Genomic DNA, 24,461 nt, shown 5'->3' on the forward strand with positions numbered 1-24,461 from the left:
TATTTTTCAGTGTAAATTATTTAATTTGATTGGTAACAGCCCTTATAGTGTTTTATTTTAATTTAATGTATTGATCAAAATTACAAATATAAAATGAAACATGAAGCTTAGCCTATATTTAATAAGATTAAGGGAACATGCCCTTTATAAAAGGTGAAAATATCACAAATTTCAAATGATTCAATAAAAATAAAAACCACAAACATGCAGATTTAAATATGTCAAAGCTGATTGAACACTGGTGAGAATATTGCTTCAGAATAAATTATATTTACAACACACAAACACACACACACACACACACACACACACACACACACACACACACACACACACACACACACTTTTCCAGACAAGCTAATTTTTTACTTGGACAAGCTTGAACGATGTACTTGTTCGAAGGACAAGCACATGAACATGCTTAATGTCAAGCCCTGTATAATGATATATTATTGATATATAGTGTTGAGTAAAAAAATGCTGACCACAGTTAAGATTTTAATAAATAAAACTACCTCAGTTTTAATAAATTGTTCACTTGTTTGGGAAGTGTTTGTCATGTTTTGACAATAAAGGATAGTTTAAAACCACAGCTAACTGATTGTTTTCTACATATTTCACTCAGGAGCAAAAATATGCCTTTAAACTTTAAAGAAATAAACATTTGACATGTATCGTGATATTTATCGATATCGACTGATATGCTAAATTATATCGTGATAATTTTTTTGGCCCATATCGCCCAGCCCTACTCCGGAGCAACTTATAGCCTGAAAATGCGGTAAGCACTGCATTGCAATACTTGCATTTTGCCCCTTCACTCTCATTTTTAAAGTGCTCCCACGCTTTCTTTGTCCGCTTCATTGCCCGCTTAGAAAGCTGGTCATGACTTCTTCTTGTGGATATTACAAATGTCTGGGAGCGCTCTGGCGGTCTCTAGGGGTGAAAACATATATTACAACTAAATTCAAGGCACGTCATTGACGCCACTTAACCGAGCAAAATGTTTCACTCGGTTACGCAATTTTTAACGGTTAATCGGTCAATCGGTTAACCATGGACACCCCTAAAGACAACATTACTAATGAAATGCTTAAACTCAGCAGTCCCAGCATGACTAAAGCTCTAGCCAAATTATTCAATCTGGTTTTATGGTCTGGAAACTTCCCTGAGATCTGGTCTGAAGGACTGATAACCCCTATATTTAAAAAAGGTGACCGATTCGACCCCAATAATCACCGTGGTATCTGTGTGGGCAGTGCTTTAGGATAACTGTTCTGCAGTCTCATAAACAGACGCATTGTCTCGCACATCACCACAAACAACATTTTAAATAAAGCACAAATTGACTTTTTACCGAAACACCGAACATCTGACCACATCTATTCTCTTCACACTCTTATCAACAAAAACTAGGCCTGTCGCGATAGTCAATAAATCAATTAATCGCACGATAAAAAAATGACACGGTCGCAATAATTGACATTTGCATGCTTTTTTGTTTTCCTCGTCTCTCTTGTTGACTGCGCGCGCCTTGTCCGTTTGGGGAGATGTTTATACTCGACGCGCAGACCGGGTGCGGCGTGATGAGACGTCATTCTCGGCCCGCAGATTCGTCTGGAACACGTGGCTCTTCGGTTGCAGAGCCACACGCAATACGAAATTTGACGTGCACAACGCCAAGCAAAATGGGGTCTCGCGCACTCCGCGTCAACGTCATTTTTGCCGCAAGCACCCTCGCGCTCGAGCGAACGCGTCGTGTATAAACGAGGCTTAAAGCTACACTGAAGTTTGATAAACGCAAGTTAATTCTTCAATTCAATCTTTGTGTGCTAAGAAGGCACATCAGTTCCTGTAGAGATAGCAAGACACATTCTCCTTTTTTTGCCAAATAAATGAAAAGTCTTCTCTCTTGCTGTATCAAAGAATCACTTTCCTCAGAGATGGTCAAGTTCAGTTTGTGCATGATTAGGCTATGATATAACTTCTTTTTTTAATACGGTATCCTAAATTGTGGATAATTAATATATATGCTAAAGTAAAAAAAACAAGAACCGTACAGAACGGAAAACCGTGACCCTAAAACCGTGATACGAACCGCACCGTGGGTTTTGTGAACCGTGCCGCCCCTAATGTGCTCCTAAAACACAATCATCAGTTGCAGATTTTATTTATTGTTTTTGGTACAATTGATACAATCAATCACCACAGAACCGCGTTTTTCCGGCAGGGAGTGAGGCAGGGATGCAGTCTGAGTCCGACTCTATTCAACATCTACATGAATGATCTGGCATCAGTGCTGGAGCGCTCTACTGTCCCCAGCCTCACTCTACACGGCCACACAGAGGTCAGAGGTCACTCTTCTGTCCCCGGCCTCAGTCTACACGGCCACACAGAGGTCAGAGGTCGCTCTTCTGTCCCCTGCCTCACTCTACACGGCCACACAGAGGTCAGAGGTCGCTCTACTGTCCCCGGCCTCAGTCTACACGGCCACACAGAGGTCAGAGGTCGCACTTCTGTCCCCGGCCTCAGTCTACACGGCCACACAGAGGTCAGAGGTCGCTCTACTGTCCCCAGCCTCACTCTACACGGCCACACAGAGGTCAGAGGTCGCTCTACTGTCCCCGGCCTCAGTCTACACGGCCACACAGAGGTCAGAGGTCGCTCTTCTGTCCCCTGCCTCACTCTACACGGCCACACAAAGGTCAGAGGTCGCTCTTCTGTCCCCGGCCTCACTCTACACGGCCACACAGAGGTCAGAGGTCACTCTTCTGCCCCCGGCCTCAGTCTACACGGCCACACAGAGGTCAGAGGTCGCTCTTCTGTCCCCTGCCTCACTCTACACGGCCACACAGAGGTCAGAGGTCGCTCTTCTGTCCCCTGCCTCACTCTACACGGCCACACAAAGGTCAGAGGTCGCTCTTCTGTCCCCGGCCTCACTCTACACGGGCACACAGAGGTCAGAGGTCGCTCTACTGTCCCCGGCCTCACTCTACACGGGCACACAGAGGTCAGAGGTTGCTCTTCTGTCCCCTGCCTCACTCTACACGGGCACACAGAGGTCAGAGGTTGCTCTTCTGTCCCCTGCCTCACTCTACACGGCCACACAGAGGTCAGAGGTCGCACTTCTGTCCCCTGCCTCACTCTACACGGCCACACAGAGGTCAGAGGTTGCTCTTCTGTCCCCGGCCTCACTCTACATGGCCACACAGAGGTCAGAGGTCGCTCTTCTGTCCCCGGCCTCAGTCTACACGGCCACACAGAGGTCAGAGGTCACTCTTCTGTCCCCGGCCTCACTCTACACGGCCACACAGAGGTCAGAGGTCGCTCTTCTGTCCCCGGCCTCACTCTACACGGCCACACAGAGGTCAGAGGTCGCTCTTCTGTCCCCTGCCTCACTCTACACGGCAACACAGAGGTCAGAGGTTGCTCTTCTGTCCCCGGCCTCACTCTACATGGCCACACAGAGGTCAGAGGTCGCTCTTCTGTCCCCGGCCTCAGTCTACACGGCCACACAGAGGTCAGAGGACGCTCTTCTGCCCCCGGCCTCAGTCTACACGGCCACACAGAGGTCAGAGGTCGCTCTACTGTCCCCGGCCTCACTCTACACGGCCACACAGAGGTCAGAGGTCGCTCTACTGTCCCCAGCCTCACTCTACACGGCCACACAGAGGTCAGAGGTCGCTCTACTGTCCCCGGCCTCACTCTACACGGCCACACAGAGGTCAGAGGTCGCTCTTCTGTCCCCTGCCTCACTCTACACTGCCACACAGAGGTCAGAGGTCGCTCTACTGTCCCCAGCCTCACTCTACACGGCCACACAGAGGTCAGAGGTCGCTCTTCTGTCCCCGGCCTCACTCTACACGGCCACACAGAGGTCAGAGGTCGCTCTTCTGTCCCCAGCCTCACTCTACACGGCCACACAGAGGTCAGAGGTCGCTCTTCTGTCCCCGGCCTCACTCTACACGGCCACACAGAGGTCAGAGGTCGCTCTTCTGTCCCCAGCCTCACTCTACACGGCCACACAGAGGTCAGAGGTCGCTCTTCTGTCCCCGGCCTCACTCCACACGGCCACACAGAGGTCAGAGGTCGCTCTTCTGTCCCCGGCCTCAGTCTACACGGCCACACAGAGGTCAGAGGTCGCTCTACTGTCCCCAGCCTCACTCTACACGGCCACACAGAGGTCAGAGGTCGCTCTTCTGTCCCCGGCCTCGCTCTACACGGCCACACAGAGGTCAGAGGTCACTCTTCTGTCCCCGGCCTCACTCTACACGGCCACACAGAGGTCAGAGGTCGCTCTTCTGTCCCCGGCCTCACTCTACACGGCCACACAGAGGTCAGAGGTCGCTCTTCTGTCCCCGGCCTCACGCTACACGGCCACACAGAGGTCAGAGGTCGCTCTTCTGTCCCCGGCCTCACTCTACACGGCCACACAGAGGTCAGAGGTCGCTCTTCTGTCCCCGGCCTCACTCTACACGGCCACACAGAGGTCAGAGGTCGCTCTTCTGTCCCCGGCCTCACTCTACACGGCCACACAGAGCTCAGAGGTCGCTCTTCTGTCCCCGGCCTCACTCTACACGGCCACACAGAGCTCAGAGGTCGCTCTTCTGTCCCCGGCCTCACTCCACACGGCCACACAGAGGTCAGAGGTCGCTCTTCTGTCCCCGGCCTCACTCTACACGGCCACACAGAGGTCAAATGTCTGCTGTACTGGGACGCAGCAATAGACTCTGAAAACCCCAGGAAAAAGATGTCTAGGGTCCTGGATCACCTATTGAACATGCCATAGTCCTGCTTTAGGAGGCTTGAGGACTGCAGATGTGAACAGAGCTCTTACATCGATGGCAAAGATGAGATGAACGAGGATCTACATGCAGCAAAAGTTTCATAAAGAAACAAAAATAATCAAACCAAGGCGTGGGGTCATAATCAAGAACAAGAATGCAAAAACAAAGCCAACGACTCACAAAGACTGAATAAGAGCTATGCCACACACACACACACACACACACACACACACACACACACACACACACACACACACACACACACACACACACACACACACACACAAGGGAGCTAATGCAAACCAGAGAAACAGGAACTAATCACAGGAAGGGAACACAGAAACAATAGGGAATATATTTCAAAACTTAAAACACAGAACCAAAAACGTGACACGTTACCCTAATGTAAGACGCCTGAGACAATGTCCATAATGTAGGACGTCTGAGACAATGTCCATAATGTAGGACGCCTGAGACAATGTCCATAATGTAAGACGCCTGAGACAATGTCCATAATGTAGGACGTCTGAGACAATGTCCATAATGTAGGACGTCTGAGACAATGTCCATAATGTAAGACACCTGAGACAATGTCCATAATGTAGGACGCCTGAGACAATGTCCATAATGTAGGACGCCTGAGACAATGTCCATAATGTAAGACGCCTGAGACAATGTCCATAATGTAAGACACCTGAGACAATGTCCATAATGTAGGACGCCTGAGACAATGTCCATAATGTAAGACACCTGAGACAATGTCCATAATGTAAGACGCCTGAGACAATGTCCATAATGTAGGACGCCTGAGACAATGTCCATAATGTAAGACGCCTGAGACAATGTCCATAATGTAGGACGCCTGAGACAATGTCCATAATGTAAGACGCCTGAGACAATGTCCATAATGTAGGACGCCTGAGACAATGTCCATAATGTAGGACGCCTGAGACAATGTCCATAATGTAGGACGTCTGAGACAATGTCCATAATGTAAGACGCCTGAGACAATGTCCATAATGTAGGACGCCTGAGACAATGTCCATAATGTAAGACGCCTGAGACAATGTCCATAATGTAGGATGCCTGAGACAATGTCCATAATGTAAGACGCCTGAGACAATGTCCATAATGTAGGACACCTGAGACAATGTCCATAATGTAGGACGCCTGAGACAATGTCCATAATGTAGGACGCCTGAGACAATGTCCATAATGTAAGACGCCTGAGACAATGTCCATAATGTAGGACACCTGAGACAATGTCCATAATGTAGGACGCCTGAGACAATGTCCATAATGTAAGATGCCTGAGACAATGTCCATAATGTAGGACGCCTGAGACAATGTCCATAATGTAGGACGCCTGAGACAATGTCCATAATGTAAGACGCCTGAGACAATGTCCATAATGTAGGACACCTGAGACAATGTCCATAATGTAGGACGCCTGAGACAATGTCCATAATGTAAGACGCCTGAGACAATGTCCATAATGTAGGACGCCTGAGACAATGTCCATAATGTAAGACACCTGAGACAATGTCCATAATGTAGGACGCCTGAGACAATGTCCATAATGTAAGACACCTGAGACAATGTCCATAATGTAAGACACCTGGCGCCTGTTACAGGGAGACAGGACAGACAGTGACACCCCGGCCACAAACCAGATACTGACACCCCTTCATTTATAGGGACTTTTTAATCTTTTTCTGTTCATCAAATTTCTGTGAAATTACTTCCATTTTTGTCTCTGTTGTTGAGTCATTTAATGCTCATAAAAATATTTACACGTTAAGAATTTTGCTGAAGATAAACCCGGCTGAGTTTAATTAGAAAACCCCACCAAATGTAATGAGTTTGTGCTGTGTCATGTGTGAGGGAGTGTTTTGTGAAGTTTTCAGTTGATGATTAAAAATAACTAGTGGCTTGACCTCAATTAAAATGAGCCAAGACAGCAGCAAAGTCAGAACTAGAGACTTCCAAAACTAGGGGTCACCGATGACGTGGAGGCATACTTGTATGCTTTGAGACAACAGCACATCCGTCCTTCAGATGAGACGTTAAACCGAGGTCCTGACCCTCTGTGGTCATAAAAAATCCCAGGATGTCATTCGGAAAAAGAGTAGGGGTGTAACCCCGGCATCCTTGCCAAATTTGTCCATTGGCTCCTGTCCATCATGGTCTCCTAATCATCCCCATATAATGATTGGCTTCATCACTCTGTCTCCTGTCAACCATAAGCTGGTGTGTGTGGTGAGCGTTCTGGCTCAATATGGCTGCCGTCGCATCATCCAGGTGGATGCTGCACATTATATATCTCTCCGATTTTGAGCCGATCCATTTACATGTGGCTGCAGCGTTGACGTCACAGCCACGCTTGCGATCTCAGCCGCATGCAAACATGTCTTTGGCATGGAAGTTTTTTTACTGTGAGTAAAGAGGACACTAATTATGCCATTTGTGAAACTTGACAAACCTAATTAGACACTTAACTCCATCATCACCATGTGGGGCATACCCAGTTTGAAGAAGCTAGTAAAGGTAAAACGGCTAAAGCTGGCCAGAGCTCAGAGCCAGCCACAGGTCAGCAGCCTCTCCTATCTTTCCTTGGTATAAGCACCGAAAAGACCAAAGCATTTACGAAGAAAATTATGGAATTCATGGCGCTAGATGCCCAGCCGAACGCATAAACCGTCACTTCATGAGAATTTGCCATTCAGTTTGAGAAAACTGTCATCATATGAACGCAGACACTCCAAGGTCTTCACGGCACCTCGTCAAAATAAAAGTTTGCTTTAAAAAAATTGAAACTAAAGCCGGGTGCACACTGTGCGATTTTGGCCACGATTTGGCCGTCTGAGACAAATTTAGCAAATCCTAAAAGTTTCCTCTGATCTCAGGCTAAAATCTGACGTCTTTGGTTGTTAGTTTGACATGTTCACCGGCAGCCGATTAATGAGCGCTGCGATCAAATTTGACCTCAGACGAAATTCTGGCAGTGTCAGAAGGTTTGGCACTCAATCCTGCAGTGTGACTTCTCCTACGACGACAGTCAAATATCTCAGTTTTTCAAGACAAACTATGACCAAAACGAGAGCTAGAGATTTCTTTGTAGCCAGCATTTCAGTCCCGTGTGTAATGCAGCTCACCGTCACTGAACGCGTCATTCATTGATGATATAAAACTTCGGACGAGTTTTGCGCGCGTCCGTTTTTAGCGCCCCTTCACTATCGTGCAGTCTGACATTAATGCCAACTGAGGTTTTACAGTGTGACATGGCTTACATCGGGGACCATGTTCGTACAGTCTGACAAGGGACATTCGCAAAGGATTTAAAAAAAAAAAAAAAAAAAAAAAAAAAAAAAATTATTTGCACACTGTGCAGGACCCATTACAGAATATATTAGGTAGGGGTGTAACGATATAGTAATATGAAAACACAAATACCATTTAGGTGCCCTTAGTGTTTCATAAAAGTTAAAACCAGAACCGTTGAATAACAGAGTTGCGACATGCGTTCATCTCATTGCAGCGTGCGGTCACATGATCACAAAATAGTTCTAAACAAACCAGCGCTGTGTTAATCAATACATTTGAACAGTCAACAGCTTCACAGTACAGGTATTTACAGCAATTTTTGGTAAACAGTACAGCATAGTGTGCATTGATTATTGCATCAACCGCATTTACAGAGTCATTTTATTATGAAGATCGATGGAGATGCAACATTGTAATGTTATGCTCTTCTTATATTTAGCCCTGAGATGTTCCTTACTATCACAGTCAAATGTGACCGTACACCTTAACTATTTTTTGATTAAATACAATTTCTAGATTTTAGTTAAGTAATATTTATTGAATATTTGGAGATCTTTTGGTACTAAATACTATTTGTGCAATAATTAGGGTCCATTTAAAACCACTTAAAATATTTTTCTTTTAATATTATTTATATTAAAATTAGTGTAGTATTTAAGGTTCAAATAGAGAATTCCAATGCAAAGAGGAAAATTAGAGTCATCTGTGGCTGGAAAAATATTTTTCATTTGTAATGCCATAACCCAGTGCCTATAGCTCTTTAATAAATAATAGTCAAGTTGCTCAAAGTATTGCAGATTATAACTGCTTACTTATTTGTAGGTTTTACATTTGAAAACATGTTAGACATGGTCAAATACTAGATTTCTTAAAATGTGAAATTTTAAAACGTAAAATTGTTGGCACCATTTTTCTCAGGTAAATCACAGAAAGCTTTTTTTAGATTTAGACCCTACAACTGCAAATTATTATAACAGCTTGAAAAAAAAAAAAAAGAGAGAGATCCTTAGCAGAAATAATCTCACAACATCTGGAATGGCCCAGAAGTAGTGGTATATAAATATCTAAAGGCCCTTCCATATGAAGCAAAAAAAGTAGTTGTCCAGAGCAATCCAATAATGACAAAATGGGTTAACATAGTGAGTTAAGAGATATTAAGAGATATTATATATATTGATGTAAATGTTAAATTACTGGACACAAGCTAGCTCTCATCAACAGACTGACTGACAATGGAATGGAAACGGTGGTCAACATATGGGAAGCATATGAACAACAGAAAGCATCATCAGACTACAGCCTTAGACGTGTTACAAATATGAGGAACATGGTCATATTTCCTGGCAGTGTGACAAACCAGATGAACCCATTCCAACAGCAGATTATACAGGGAGCCAGCAGACTAACCTCTTTGCTGCATCGATGGGAGATAAAGTAACATCCACATGGATGGAGGACTCAAGGTTTCCCAGCAGAACATTGCCCAAAGCATCACACTGCCTCTGCCGGCTCGCCTTCTTCCCATAGTGCATCCTGGTGCCATGTGTTCCCCAGGTAAGCGACACACACACACACACCTGGCCATCCACGTGATGTAAAAGAAAACGTGATTCCTCAGACCAGGCCAGCTTCTTCCATTGCTCTGTGGTCCAGTTCTGATGCTCACGTGCCACTGTTGGTGCTTTCGGTGGGGTCAGGGGTCAGCATGGTCACCCTGACTGGTCAGCGGCTATGCCGCCCCCTACCCAACAAACTGAGATGCTCTGTGTGTTCTGACAGCTTTCTATCAGAACCAGCATTAACTTCTGGAGCAGTTTGAGCTCCAGTAGCTCGTCTGTTTGATCGGACCCCACGGGCCAGCCTTCGCTCCCCACGTGCATCAATGAGCCTTGGCCGCCCATGACCCTGTGGCCGGTTCTCCACTGTTCCTTCCTTGGAGCACTTTTGATAGATACTGACCACTGCAGACCGGGAACAGCCCACAAGAGCTGCAGTTTTGGAGATGCTCTGACCCAGTCGTCTAGCCATCACAATTTGGCCCTTGTCAAACTCGCTCAAATCCTTACGCTTGCCCATTTTTTCTGCTTCTAACACATCAACTTTGAGGACAAAATGTTCACATGCTGCCTAACAGCCACTAAAACCCACTAACAGGTGCCGTGATGAAGAGATCATCAGTGTTATTCACTTCACCTGTCAGTGTCATTCTCTTATGCCTGATCGGGGGATATATTCCCAGCAAACGGATGTTGTCTTTGAGTTTTCATTTGTGAAAAAGTATAAATGAGATAGACAGAAAAGCTAGAAGTTTACTTTTGTGTTTATTTTTTATATATGATTTAGTACAATTACATTTGAAGAAGAAAAAAAATCACTTTCACTTAAACATGCTTGGTTAAATATTGACATCTCTCAGTTCTGGTCACACTAGGGCTGTTAGGGAATTAAAGTGGGATCAAGTTCAACTGAGTTCAATGCTGGACACCATATAATATCCTGAGAGGTTTGTTAAGAGTAACTGCAATGATTTCACTAGACCAGCAGATGGAGGCAGAGGTGTTATCAAACAAAACATTTACCATATCCATCAATCCATCCGTTCTTCCATCCATCCATTCTTCAAACCGTTTGTCGTATTAGGGTCACAAGGAGTCTGAAGCCTATTCTAGTGTCTCGGTCCAAAGGCAGGAAAACGCTCTAGACTTCTTCATCGATGTGACTAAAATCATGTGTCAGCACTAATAACTTTTTTATCTTGATGTATTTTTACAAGGTGGAAACAAGCATTTGTAACACTGTGAGAAACAATGCTGCTATTGTGAGTCATAATTATGAGATAAAGCCAGAATTGTGAGATACAGTCAGATTTATGAGATAAAGCACAAATGTGAGATAGTACAGCACATTTTAAGGAGAAAAGTTTTTTCAGCAATTGTGAGATGTAAAGCCACATCGTTAGGTATGAAGTTGCAATTACAAGAAATACAGACACCATTGCTTCTTTTTTTATTAAAGGAACACTCCACTGAGTTTGAAAATAGGCTCATTTTCCAAGTCCAGGAAGCTATTGCGCAAGTTCTGCCAGAAAGACTCAATACGTCACTAATTCTCATCTATCCAATCATATCCTTTACCGTAGCATATTAAGGTTGTACTTACTCATGTCTGATCACCATCCTCCCCACCACCACCAAGATGGGACCCTTTCCACCGTCCCCCCCTACACAACCAGCCGGGCTTTCATATCATCCTCAACACCACCAGATGGGATCTTCCCTCTACCCCGAAGACTTCAGGATGTTTTTCCCTCCATCCACCCCACCACCACCAGATGGGATCTCCCCTCTACCCTGAAGACTTTAGGATGTCTTTCCCTCCATCCACCCCACCACCACCACCAGATGGGATCTCCCCTCTCCCCCGAAGACTTCAGGATGTCTTTCCCTCCATCCACCCCACCACCACCAGATGGGATCTCCCCTCTACCCCGAAGACTTTAGGATGTCTTTCCCTCCATCCACCCCACCACCACCAGATGGGATCTCCCCTCTACCCTGAAGACTTTAGGATGTCTTTCCCTCCATCCACCCCACCACCACCAGATGGGATCTCCCCTCTACCCCGAAGTCTTCAGGATGTCTTTCCCTCCATTCACCCCACCACCACCAGATGGGATCTCCCCTCTCCCCTGAAGACTTCAGGATGTCTTTCCCTCCATCCACCCCACCACCACCAGATGGGATCTCCCCTCTCCTCAAAAGACTTCAGGATGTCTCTCCCTCCATCCACCCCACCACCACCAGATGCCCCCCTTCCTTACTTCGCGGGGGGTGAGCTGCGCCCCTGCCTCCGTATTCAGGCAGGATACGCAGATTCCGTGCCCTCTGAATGCGAATTACGAATGGGGCCTACGCCAAAGAACTTGGTTGCTTGCTGAGCTCCTAAATAAATGTTATTGTTACAGCATTAATTCTCCCGAGTCTTTCTGGCAGAACTTATAGTTAAACAGTTGAGTTTTTCTGATGTCATTGAAGGCAGTCATCATCACGATGATTTCCTTTCAAGTGTTCCGTTTTTAAAATAAGTTTAGTTTTAGTTAGTTATCTGATGCTATAAAAACGGGGGGGTGTGACGTCATGATTGACAGCTGAGTGAAGTTGTCACTGAGTCACTAACGGACTTTTTTTGGGAATTTTTGGGAGCAGATTGGTGCTTTAGCTTTAATTTCTCCATCCCAATAACTGTTTATTTCACACCAATATAATTAATTGTTCTGCATCTTTGAGAGTGTGGGTGGGCTTTTGATATCACGACTGTACTTCCTGCTCTACTTTCTCTACTGCGCAGACTCGGTCCCAATATGTCAGCGCCGTGCAGGCCGCCTGAAAGCTTCAAATCTGGCAAGCGGAAACGGATGATGTCGAGTCGTCCATATTTTTTTACGGTCTATGGTCAGCAGCCTCTCCTATCTTTCCTTGGTATAAGCAGCGAAACGACCAAAGCATTTACGAAGAAATTATGGAATTCATGGCGCAAGATGACCAGCCGAACACATAAACCGTCACTTCATGAGAATTTGCCATTCAGTTTGAGAAAACTGTCGTCATATGAACGCAGACACTCCAAGGTCTTTACTGCACCTCGTCAAAATAAAAGTTTGCTTTAAAAAAAATTGAAACTAACAGAATATTAGGATCCCCTCACACTCAATGTTTTCATAACTCGCCTGTTTGTACTTAATAAACCAATAAAAAACATTTGGCGTGAGGTCACAGCGTTTGGGTTTGCGCGCTCACAAGGTTTGCAAAAAGTAAACAGGCTAAAACACTCGAGGTTAGAGCCAGGGCAGACAACAGTATGAAGCGTCATTCCCCATAAGATGGGCTTACATTTGGAAATATATTACATCTACATTTCAGTGGTAACACAAAGTGTTGATCATCATCTTTCTTTATTATTGTTAGCACTACCTCGAACATGAGTCCAGCAAACGCGGCCCCGAGGAGCTTGTTTGTTTTCTTAAAACGAGAAAAACGTTTGTTTTCTCTCTTCGGAGCTGTCGTTTTCTTAAACGAGCCGTGGCAATGTTTCAAATGAGCTTCTAACGCTAGACAAATGCCTTTATTTTCAACGCGATCAGCTTGTACCCAAACCATTTCGAAACCAAGGAGCCATTTGTCCTCCGATTACAAACAAGCTCCTCGAGGCACGTTTGCGGGACTCATGTTTCGCGCTGTAGGGGATTTAAAAAAAAGAGATGTGAGTGGAAGGGAGGCGGCGGCGCCGGGACAGTGTGTGTGTGAGAGCGGGAGGCAGAGCGGCAGAGAGATCATAGAGAGATGCGATAGAGCTGTGAGATTGCAGGCGTGTCTCGCGGCTGTTATTTCAAATAGCGCAGCATATTTTAAACTAATCGGTTAACCGGTTTAATCCGGCTAATGAGGCTCGGTGGTCGGTCAAGAAAATGTTTAGTTTTCGCCATCCCTACCTGTGAATGCAATCACTTAGCGTGGGGTTTGCGCAGCCATTTGGTTTATTCAGTATTCAGCGTTAGTAGTTTTGTTGTAGAGTTCTGGTGAGGTAGTGTATAGTTTGATTAAAATAGAATAGAAATTGCCAGTATTGTTTATCTACACAGTTTCTATGGTACAAAAAATACTACGTTAGTGATGTTACGTTCTGTGCCAAGGCGTGAGATTATTTTGTGGCCGCCAAAAAAAAGTTTGTCCCGTTAAAGCCTTATTTGATCATTTTTTTGTGATTTATGAGAGATAGATGACAGGGCGCATGTTAGCTGAGTGACAGAGAGAAAGAGCAGAGCGCGCACTCTCTCTGTCTTCATAATAAGCAGCATCGTCTTAGCATATTTCATTCACATATTACGTTAACAGTTAGTCAAAATCAAAATCCATGTTGGACCATTTTTCCTTGAATTTTGACTCTTTTCTGACTCACGATATGGTTCAGGATCTGCACCAAAGTAAATATCTTCTGAATTGTCTCTCACAAATATCTCCATAGCTACAAGACACACTCTCTGTGCAAGCATATCATCACGATGGTTATGTTGACGGAAGTTTGTCTATTTTCAGGCACTGTGTAATATTGCGCTGCTGTACCCATGATGGCCGCAAACTTCCTACACAGGAAGGAGAAAGTAGTTCCTAGCTATAATGGTCTAGAAAATAGCTACTTTTCATTTTTCTTCGGTCATAGTACACTATGTAACTATAGAAGAATCAGGTATTTTAATGTAAGGGCCGTGGGAGGACCAGATGCGGTGATGCCATGTTCTCAACCCACCCCCACGTCTCCACAGCGGCTGGTTCTGTTAGGGACTGCATCTGAGCCTTAAATGCTATTTCCAATGCCATTATATTATGCTTGCATCATTCTGACCTTTCAGTTCATTGTCAATTTCCTTTTAAACTCTGACCATCCCATGATGAAAGCATACAAAAATGTATTCTCCAGGGCTTCCTGCCTTCAGTGTTATGAGACTGACACACTGACACATCATGTATTGTATGCAGTTGGCACTCATTTAAAGACTTTCTCTTATTTTTTTAGGACTAGGAAGGTCGAGGGTTCAGATTAGCAGGAAGTGTGGAGGTGGATCGCATGCCATTAAGTTCAACCGACATTTACAAAAATAAACAGTTCAAATGAAACAAAGTTTGTCCTGCCCCCTCCTCCTCAGACTCAAAGTTTTATTGGGTCTTGATAAGCTTTTTTTACCTGTACTAAAAGGTTGTTTTGTACTGCAACTACACTACAAGTGAACTTGTGCACTGACCAGTAGAGCATTTTTTAATACACTACTAAAAACTACTCTTGGTAAACTAATAGTTCAGTTTTCTTTAAGTGAACTTAACATCTTATTTATAGTTTACTATTTATTTATGTTTTACATATATTATATTAAAATAATGTGTGTGTGTGTGTGTGTGTGTGTGTGTGTGTGTGTGTGTGTGTGTGTGTGTGTGTGTGTGTGTGTGTGTGTGTGTGTGTGTGTGTGTGTGTGTGTGTGTGTGTGTGTGTATATATATATATTTATTACACGGCTCTGTGAAATACTTGATTCTGATTGGTCAATCGCGCATTCCAGCGGTGTGTTATTTCCAGATAACACCCGCTCATCCGGGTACTGCGAGTTATCTTGACCGGTACTACTTCTGTGCTTAACGCTGGCGCCATCTTGTGGCTTAAACAGCCGTGGGTTACAATGGAAGACTTCAAGGCAGGTTTCCTTTATAAAGTTTTTAATATAGATTTTTTTTTTTACACAAACACATCGATTTGAATCAGGTCTATTAACCCATCGGAGTCGTGTGGAGCAAGTTATTTGACGGACAGCTGCATTTTTTATGGACTTCAAACACAACTACAACTATTTGAAGAGGGGCTACAGCCCTTTGGGGCTTGGTATTTGTCTGACAGAAGAATGTCATATACACCTATGATAACTTGAGGGTGAGTAAATCAGGGGCTTGGTTTCATTTTTGGGTGAACTAACCCTTTCAGCATTCATTTTCAACATTTAGCAAGGGCATATGGCAAATCTTCAGCAAAAGATAAAGGCTTAAAGCAGGTTGGAACTGTTTTTCTTCACGGAAGCTTTGCGGAAAAGCTAATAAAATATTTAATCTCAAGACAATATTTTGTGTCTAATAATTATTTATTTGAGACTAGTAGCCGTGTAATAAGCGGGATAATGTACACCCAGCTTCAGGGTGATGCTCCGCTTCGCCTCGGGGTCCTGATCACTCTGTCGGGGGTTATTCTGCGATAACAACCGGCTGGGTGGACATTATCCCTTATATATATATATATTTTGAATTTTGAATGCCTTAGTTGAAGTAAATTCCTATGTGGACTACACAAACATTCACATAATCAGAATAAGGAGCATATTCTTTATAAATCAACAAACCATGTAAGTTCATAAGACAGTATATGTAAAACTGTGTGGATTCTGTGGAAAAAATATACTTATACTACAAGCCAGTGTACTTAAGTGTAGTTTTATAAGTACATAAAAAATAGACTTGAAAGTATACTCTTATTTTTTTGTTTAAAAGAAGTATACTAATAGCACACTTGAATAAACTTTTTTTCTTCTTTTCTTTAAAGGTAATAATACAAGTCTCTGGTTCAAAGTTCAAGAGTTTATCTGGAAGTATGTTAACTGAACGGATGGGCAGGTTGGAATAAACATGCTTGCCAAAAATGAGCCGGGTATGGCAATACACACCCAAAATACCAAGAGGAATGATTCAATGTTATTCAATACAGAAAGTGCCAACAACAACAGATCAAGGCTCTTTTTTAAACCAAATATTTGTTCTGTTGGCTGCATTTATTTTATATTACATCAAATATAATTTATATTACATCAAAATGCAGTAAATCAGTGGATATTATTACAATTTTAAATAACCTTTCCAATGTAATACAGTGGCAGGCTGGCCGCCAAAGTTATTAAAACACTTGGCACCTGGGAGTCATCTTATTGGGCCTGGATTTATTTTCCAAACATTCTTCGAACTATTGCCAGAACTATCTGAGATGGAAGGAATCTCATGGAACATTGAAAATGTGGACCTTAACCACATTTGGAGCACCTTCTGTGGAAACAGATCTGTTGTAAATTCAAAGCCTTTGGCTTCAGTTGCAGATTCAGAAGGCATGGGATAGCATTAGTGTTGAAGTTCTCAGAGGAAATATATTGACACTATGCCAGCCCAGAGAGATGTGCTGCTGTAATTCGCATTGGAAACTAAAACAATGCAGAAGAGACACCCAACCAGTATCCTGATAACGAAGAGAAATCCGAGTCCTGTAGGCCTATCAACAACCTGCCATTACTGTGGCTTATGTACATTTCAGAAAACCGTTTGCTCTCAAATATTACATGCAATGCCATGCCACGGCGGGCCAGACTAAAAACCTCCCCATAGAGCTTACCTTGCATGGCTGTCTGTTCTAAATAAGTCGGAGTTGCCTTGCCTGGGTTTTGAATTGAAGATGTTGAAAATATCTTCATATTCTCTTTGTTCATTTTCAAACGACAAAAGCGTTATGGCGTCCTGTCATCTTTGTCAAGACGTGTTTCCTTCTTCAATGTGTCATAAATGGCAGTTAAGCCATTTTTTTTATAACAAAAAAGGCGCTGCTAGTTGGAATCGAATCCGGATATTGCCGCGAAGAAGAACGTACGTTACGTTACTATAATGGCGTTGCGTAGCCTAACTTAAGATATAAATATTAGAATAGAGTTCTAATGCATTTTTTTTTTTGTTCCTTTTTATTACCTCTGTCTGATGTTTATGATTGTTTTGTTGTAGTTAAATTCTTTTTTGAATTGTAACTGTATTTGCTTTTATATTTGTTCAATAAAAAATAGATCTAACGCATGACAAAATAAATCACATTTAAAATAATTATTGAGGAATTGTTAAACGTTAGAAAATAGTACTATTACAATAATAAATCCCTGGATCTGACAAGATGGGGAAGCTGTCAATCTATGCTAGTAGTAGCCTAGCCTACCAAATACCGAATAGGCCTATTAAAATGAATATGGATAAAACAGTGCGACTCACTTAATCTGGTATTTGATGGTCAGAGCAACCACCTGCATGTTTCATGAACATTATAAAATTAAATCATTTTGGAGGCAAAAAAGGCCAATATTTTCCGATCTGTCAGGTGTTCTGATCATTTTGGCCACACTGCCTATATAGTAAAATATAATTTATTCTTGTGTTCAAAGCTGAATATTCAGCATCATTACTTCAGTCTTCAGTATCACATGATCCTTCAGAAATCATTCTAATGTGCTGACATTTCTTATTATCATGTAACAGTTTGGCTGCTTTGATGAATAGAAATTTAAGGCCAGTGTAAATCTTTCAATTTGTGCCACTATTAAGTTTGATTTATTAAGTAACATCAATGGCATGCCTATACTCTCGACTCTGAAAGATCATTGTAAGTCATGGGTTGGGGGGAAGAGATAAATCAGTGTGGAAATATGTGTTTATGAGACCAATTTCAGAGAAATGGATGGAAAAAGAGCTAATCAAAAGGGTGGTGGCACATCAGTGACGTTTAAGAGTGTGCAGATCTGTAGGCGGCACAAATATGTGTGAGAATCTGTGTGTGTAGGTGTGTGCTCTTCGAACCAGTCCAATATGTCTGAGGGGCTTTTGTTCCACTGTTATGAATCCCTCCATCTATTGACCACTCTCACAAACACACACATGCAAACATTCTGAAACACATTCAATGAATGTGCCAAGATGTGCACTTCCTTTATTTCCTTAAATATGATGCTTCAAGATCCCTGTGACCCTACATAGGACAAGCGGATGGATGGATGGATGGATGGATGGATGGATGGATGAACATGCTAAGGCCAAGGTATTGTTTGATAAAACCTCTGCCTCCATCTGGTGGATAATTGTTTTCTTCAGTGAGTAATGCATCTGTCTGCATGTTTATGATTTGCCGTGTTATACAAAGCTCACAGCCTCCAACAAAGGGTTATCTAACAGAGCACATCTGCCTAAAATGCCTCGATCGAAGACCAGGTATTACTTTCCTCGTCACAATGTGAAATTTTGGGATATTTCCATAAAAAGTAAAGTATAAAAGTATAAAGTCTGTAAAAAAAAAAAAAAAAAAAAAAAAGAGGGTGCAATGTACTGTATAAATAAGAAGGAATTTTCTGTATTGTTTTTTTACAGGTGTATTACCTGTATTTTGAATTACACATTGCATTAGTTTTGTGTTTTAAGGGTTAATGGAAATTTCCATAAAATTACTGGATAATGTACAGGCAGGAAATTACCAGTACATTTTCCATTTTTATTCTTTTACACAAAGAAAGAAGAGGCCGTTTGAGTGAATTGTAGTGCTGTCGTCATGTCGTGGAGATGCCGTGTTTGGATGCCAAAGCAAAACCGCTTTTGCTTTCAGAGGTTAAGATTTATTAATAAAGCGGTACAACCCAAAACTTTGCTTGTGTACACTCACAGCAGATTTCACAGAGGACAGAACAGTCAAAAGCTTTCGCACATGACTTTCAAAAGTCTTGCATCATTAAAACATTTAGAATTAGTTTTTTGCTGTTGTCGTTTCTTTAACTGGTGGTCTAAGGCCGTTTACAGCTGCTATTAAGATGCGCTTTGGTCGATCGAATCACAAGTAGACGAGGGAGTCACATTCCCGTTTACACCTGGTGTCTCTTTTGTCCACTTTCAACCACTTCTGTCCTGATTTCTTCAAGGTGAGGGTCTATGGGCATCGTTCACTGAAGCGACTCTGGCTGTGCTGATTTTGGGAAGGGTTTGTGTTTGTGATGATCCATGCCAGGATGCTGTACTTCTTCCCACGCTAGCAGGATGACACTCAGCCAAACGCTGTCTGGATGACGTCCTGAGGGTGTGTGTCTGAAGGTGTGGAGGGCTGGGATTGAGTCTGGGGACGAGGTGGGCCGACTTCATAACAGTAGATCTGGAGAGTCGTGTGTGTGTGTGGGAGTCGACTGGTTTTGGGCTGCAGTGTCTGAGCTCCTGCAGATGTTCTTTGGCCAGCGTCAGCGCTGCTGTCAGTCCTTCCCTCTCTTCACACTCACGCCTCACAGTCTCCTCGAGAAGGCTCCTCTATAAATCAAAGAGAGAAAAAAGGGCGGAGGGATGGAGAAACAGATATCATTACAACTCCCACAGGCCAATACAACCCTAACAAGAAATATCTGATGAACTTACCCACTAAAGTACTGAGTCATGAAAGGGGACAGGGTTAGTACCCAGTTAGTGTCATTACTACAATAAGTACAAAGGCTGTACATGCAAAACAGTAGCTTTAAACCTCAATTTACAGTAAATCTAGAACCAATTTTGGACACTTTTGGCAAGCATTTTAATGATGTCTATAAAGAATATGTCAAATCTTCTTCTGCTGTCGGTTTTCATGCCTTTGAACAAATTGTTTTTCCTGTGGGTTGTTGGTTACTCTTGAGAAAAATGATTCGCTTCTGGCTTGGCAATGTGATGTTAAGACGTGTGTTGGCAGAGCTCCTGACAGTTTATGATAACATGCGCTTTAATAGTGCTATTTAATCAGTTTTTATAAGGGTTAAAGTGCTGCCTATTACTGATTTATCAAGATGAATAAGAACAGATTAGCCCAGCCCACAACGAGAAACAGTATTGTGCCGTCTCCATGAGCCAGAGAGTAACGGAGCTAGCAAAGCAATGAGCTTCAATAAAAGACGACGTCTCATGCTCGTGTTCAGAGACACTCGTGGGCGATCGCTTCACTTCGCTGACTGCGGCCGACATGACAAAACTCTGAAAGACAAAACGCAACACTTCTGGATCGAGATGATGGCTTGGGATAACCGAGAGGAGAGCAAATCTCAGGATGTTAAACGGAGAACAGTGAGAGAGGACGGTCTTATTTTAAAAACCTCCCAAACTGGAACGAGCATATCGATTTTTGGGTCCAAAACACAGGAAGGTTGAGCTTCTCGCCCACTGGTTGTGTGTTTTCATGAATTCTAGGAGGAGGAAAAAGCACCAAAATGGGCCAGACAACATGAGGAAAAATATAAGGGCTTGAGGATCTGTGCAGACATCTCCGCCGATCTCGCCTGTGCCACTTTTAAAAACGTCAGACAGTTGCTGTACGAGAAGGATGTACATTTCCAGCTGCTTCATCCAGCTACGAGTTCACTGAGGATGAAACACTGCTTTCAATACGCCTGATGAAGCTCAGCAGCTTTACGTGAATGTGAATAACTCTTGATATTATTGCAGCAATGCCGTAAATTACAGAAGAGACATGTTACCAGGCAGGCCAAAGACATTTAAGTGCACTTTTTGTTTTAGGGTTGTTTATATGCTATATATGCTATATATATAAAAAGTATATAATTGATCCTGGATTTGATATCAGGTTTAACACACTTTCAGTGATGGGTTGCTATGTTATATAACAAACTCCACCTGTGGTAATTAAAGGTGCAGTAAATGATTTCTGAGAAACACTGTTAAAAGCTGATCAGACCGAGCACCAAAACACTAGCCAATCAGCAGTAAGGGGCGTGTCCACTCATTGGGGGGAGGTGATCATGTTAGATAGCGTTTGTGAATTTGAGGCGGGGCTATCAATATAGGGATGTGATCCTATTGGGTAGGGGTGTTTTTTTGGTGATTTCAAATAACTGTTTGTCAGAAATGAGTTACTGCACCTATATTGTCACATGCCTTGTGTGTTCCCTGAACTTTTAAATGACTACTGGTTTACTAAATTTGCAAGCCAAGTTTGTTAGATGGTCTCCATGAAATCAGAACACAAAAGTCACATTGACTTTGAGAAACGTTTGGAAATAAAATACAAACCGATTCCAAAAAAATTGGGAGACTGTACAAATTGTAAATAAAAAAGGAATGCAATAATTTACAAATCTCATAAACTTATATTTTATTCACAATAGAATATAGATAACATATCAAATGTTGAAAGTGAGACATTTTGAAATGTCATGCTAAATATTGGCTCATTTTAGACTTCATGAGAGATTCACACATTCCAAAAAAGATGGGACAGGTAGCAATAAGAGGCCGGAAAAGTTAAATGTACATATTAGGAACAGCTAGAGGACCAATTTGCAACTTTTTAGGTCAGTTGGCAACATGATTGGATATAAAAAGAGCCTCTCAGAGTGGCAGTGTCTCTCAGAAGTCAAGATAGGCAGAGGATCACCAATTCCCCAAATGCTGCAGCTAAAAATATTGGAGCAATATCAGAAAGGAGTTTCTCAGAGAAAAATTGCAAAGAGTTTGAAGTTATTATAATCTACAGTGCATAACATCATCCAAAGATTCAGAGAATCTGGAACAATCTCTGTGCGTAAGCAGCGAGGCCGGAAAACCATATGTGATGCCGTGACCTTCGGGCCCTTAGACGGCACTGCATCATATACAGGAATGATACTGTAATGGAAATCAAAACATGGGCTCAGGAATACTTCCAGAAAACATTATCGGTGAACACAATCCACCGTGCTATTCGCCGTTGCCGGCTAAAACTCTATAGTTCAAAAAAGAAGCCATATCTAAACATGATCCAGAAGCGCATTTTCTCTGGGTCAAGGCTCATTTAAAATGGTGTGTGGTAAAATGGAAAACTGTCCTGTGGTCAGACGAATACAAATTTGAAGCTCTGTTTGGAAAACTGGGACGCCATGTCATCCGGACTAAAGAGGACAAAGACAACCCAAGTTGTTCTCAGTGCTCAGTTCAGAAGCCTCCATCTCTGATGGTGTGGGGTTGCATGAGTGTGTGTGGCATGGGCAGCTTACACATCTGGAAAGGCACCATCTAAAACAACATATGCTCCCATCCAGACGCCGTCTCTTTCAGGAAAGTCTCTTTCATTTTCCAAGTTGACAATACCAGACCACATACTGCATCAATTACAACATCATAACTGTGCAGAAGAAGGATCCCGGTACTGAAATGGCCAGCCTGCAGTCCAGATCTTTCACCCATAGAAAACATTTGGCGCATCATAAAGAGGAAGATGTGACAAAGAAGACCTAAGACAGTTGAGCAACTGGAAGCCTGTATTAGACAAGAATGGGACAACACTCCTATTCCTAAAGTTGAGAAACTTGTCTCCTCAGTCCTCAGACATTTGAAGACTGTTATGTAAAGGAGACGGGATGACACACAGTGGGAAACATGGCCTTGTCCCAACTTTTTTGAGATGTGTTGAAATTTATAATCAACTTATTTTTCCATTCTAATTATACAGTTTCTTGGTTTAAACGTTTATTGTGTCATCTATGTTGTATTCTGAATAAAATGTTTAAATTTGAAACTTCCACATCATTGCATTCGGTTTTATGCACAATTAGTACAGTGTCCCAACTTTTTTGGAATCAGGTTTGTATTTCCAAGGTTCAACTTTTTTTAATTTATCTTTTTATTTAGCTGTGTATTTTAGGACAATGCAACAAGCCAGTGACGGCCATTCACAAAAACCTAGGATATGGTTAACAACTTAACAACAGACTTAACAACAATGCAAATACAGAAATATATATAAGCCTTCATTGTGTCCTAACCAAATGCGACAAGTGACACATTTCTATTTCTGCGCAAATTTTATTTGTGGCTGAAACAATATACAAAATATGACAAGTGCAGATTATGTGCTTTATTTAATGTAAAAAATAATATAAAGCAAGTTTGAATATAAATTTTCATGACCTTTATAGACATAGCCTTACTGAAAGCAACAATTGATAATTTACCTCAGATCTTGAAAATAAATTAAAGAAAACAACTATGTTCAAACTGTCAAGGTGAAGTGTATTCTATGATAAAATAAAAATAGTTTCAGTCCCTTAGTATGTATTTTTAATCATAATAAAATTGTGTATGATTGAGAAATTCAATATTGTACTTATCAGTTTCGTTGCGAATGCAGTCAGTGCGCTTGCAGAGAGCCCGCCAACACGCTCATCTGATTGGCTGAGATTTTTGATTGATTGATCTGGGGTCGAGTCTGATTTGCAGTTGAAAATCTTGTTTCCTCACGTCTGGTTAGGACATGGCGTTAAAGAGGTACTTCAGCGCTGGGAAGTTGAATATTTAAACTGGGTCATTTATGCAGTAGAATATAGAAATGTGAAATTATTTTTGAATTTGGCACTTTCTAGACTGAAAAAGCCAGAAAATGTATTTTGGCCCATGTGGATGAAGGACAACGACTCCCAGAATGCACCTGCTTCGCTGCCCAATGAGCCCACTCCCAAAGCCACGACTACTAGTCATCACTTGCCCACCGCAGCACCTCCACCATCAATTTGATTTTCATAGTAATAATCATTTCATTCAGTTAGAGAATAGACACTATGATTAAAAACTGAACGTGTCTCCCACCCCTTGATAACATGTGGAAATAGCTCCTTCTGCTGGCTGTAGTCTTTTTCCTCTTGACAAAAATTCCTCTGATGACACAAAATGACAATATTTGCTTCATCTGAGGATTTTTTCCAGAAATAAGAAATAACTTGGATAATTCTCTCGTCTCAGGGGGATATGAGGGGGGAAGCACGATAATTTGAAAATACTACCGGGTTTCTACTAATATAAAGCCACATGCTAAATCGCTAAAGTAACCCTTTAAGTTTAAACGTGCTTTTCAAGGCTGCAACAGAACTGCTGAGAAGCATCATAAGCCATTTATTTAACCTGCTTGTCTAAATGCTAGGCTATGGTAACGTCCATACTCTGCCATACGCAAACGCCGCCCCTGCAACAAGCCCCA

At 42.5% G+C, this 24,461-nt stretch overlaps 1 protein-coding gene across 1 annotated transcript; it reads left to right on the forward strand.

Moving 5' to 3' along the window:
* The first annotated feature begins 2,282 nt into the window (after nucleotides 1-2,282).
* Nucleotides 2,283-4,727, forward strand: LOC137043253 (ice-structuring glycoprotein-like). Its single transcript, XM_067419445.1, has one exon. It carries the CDS (start codon nucleotides 2,283-2,285, stop codon nucleotides 4,725-4,727), a length of 2,445 nt encoding a protein of 814 aa, XP_067275546.1.
* Nucleotides 4,728-24,461: the final 19,734 nt, after the last annotated feature.

Source organism: Pseudorasbora parva, chromosome 16 (genome assembly GCF_024679245.1).
Source record: "Pseudorasbora parva isolate DD20220531a chromosome 16, ASM2467924v1, whole genome shotgun sequence".
NCBI classification, from domain to species: domain Eukaryota; kingdom Metazoa; phylum Chordata; class Actinopteri; order Cypriniformes; family Gobionidae; genus Pseudorasbora; species Pseudorasbora parva.

Coding starts and splice junctions, on each gene's coding strand:
- LOC137043253 (XM_067419445.1), top strand. CDS start 2,283: ATGATCTGGCATCAGTGCTGGAGCGCTCTACTGTCCCCAGCCTCACTC.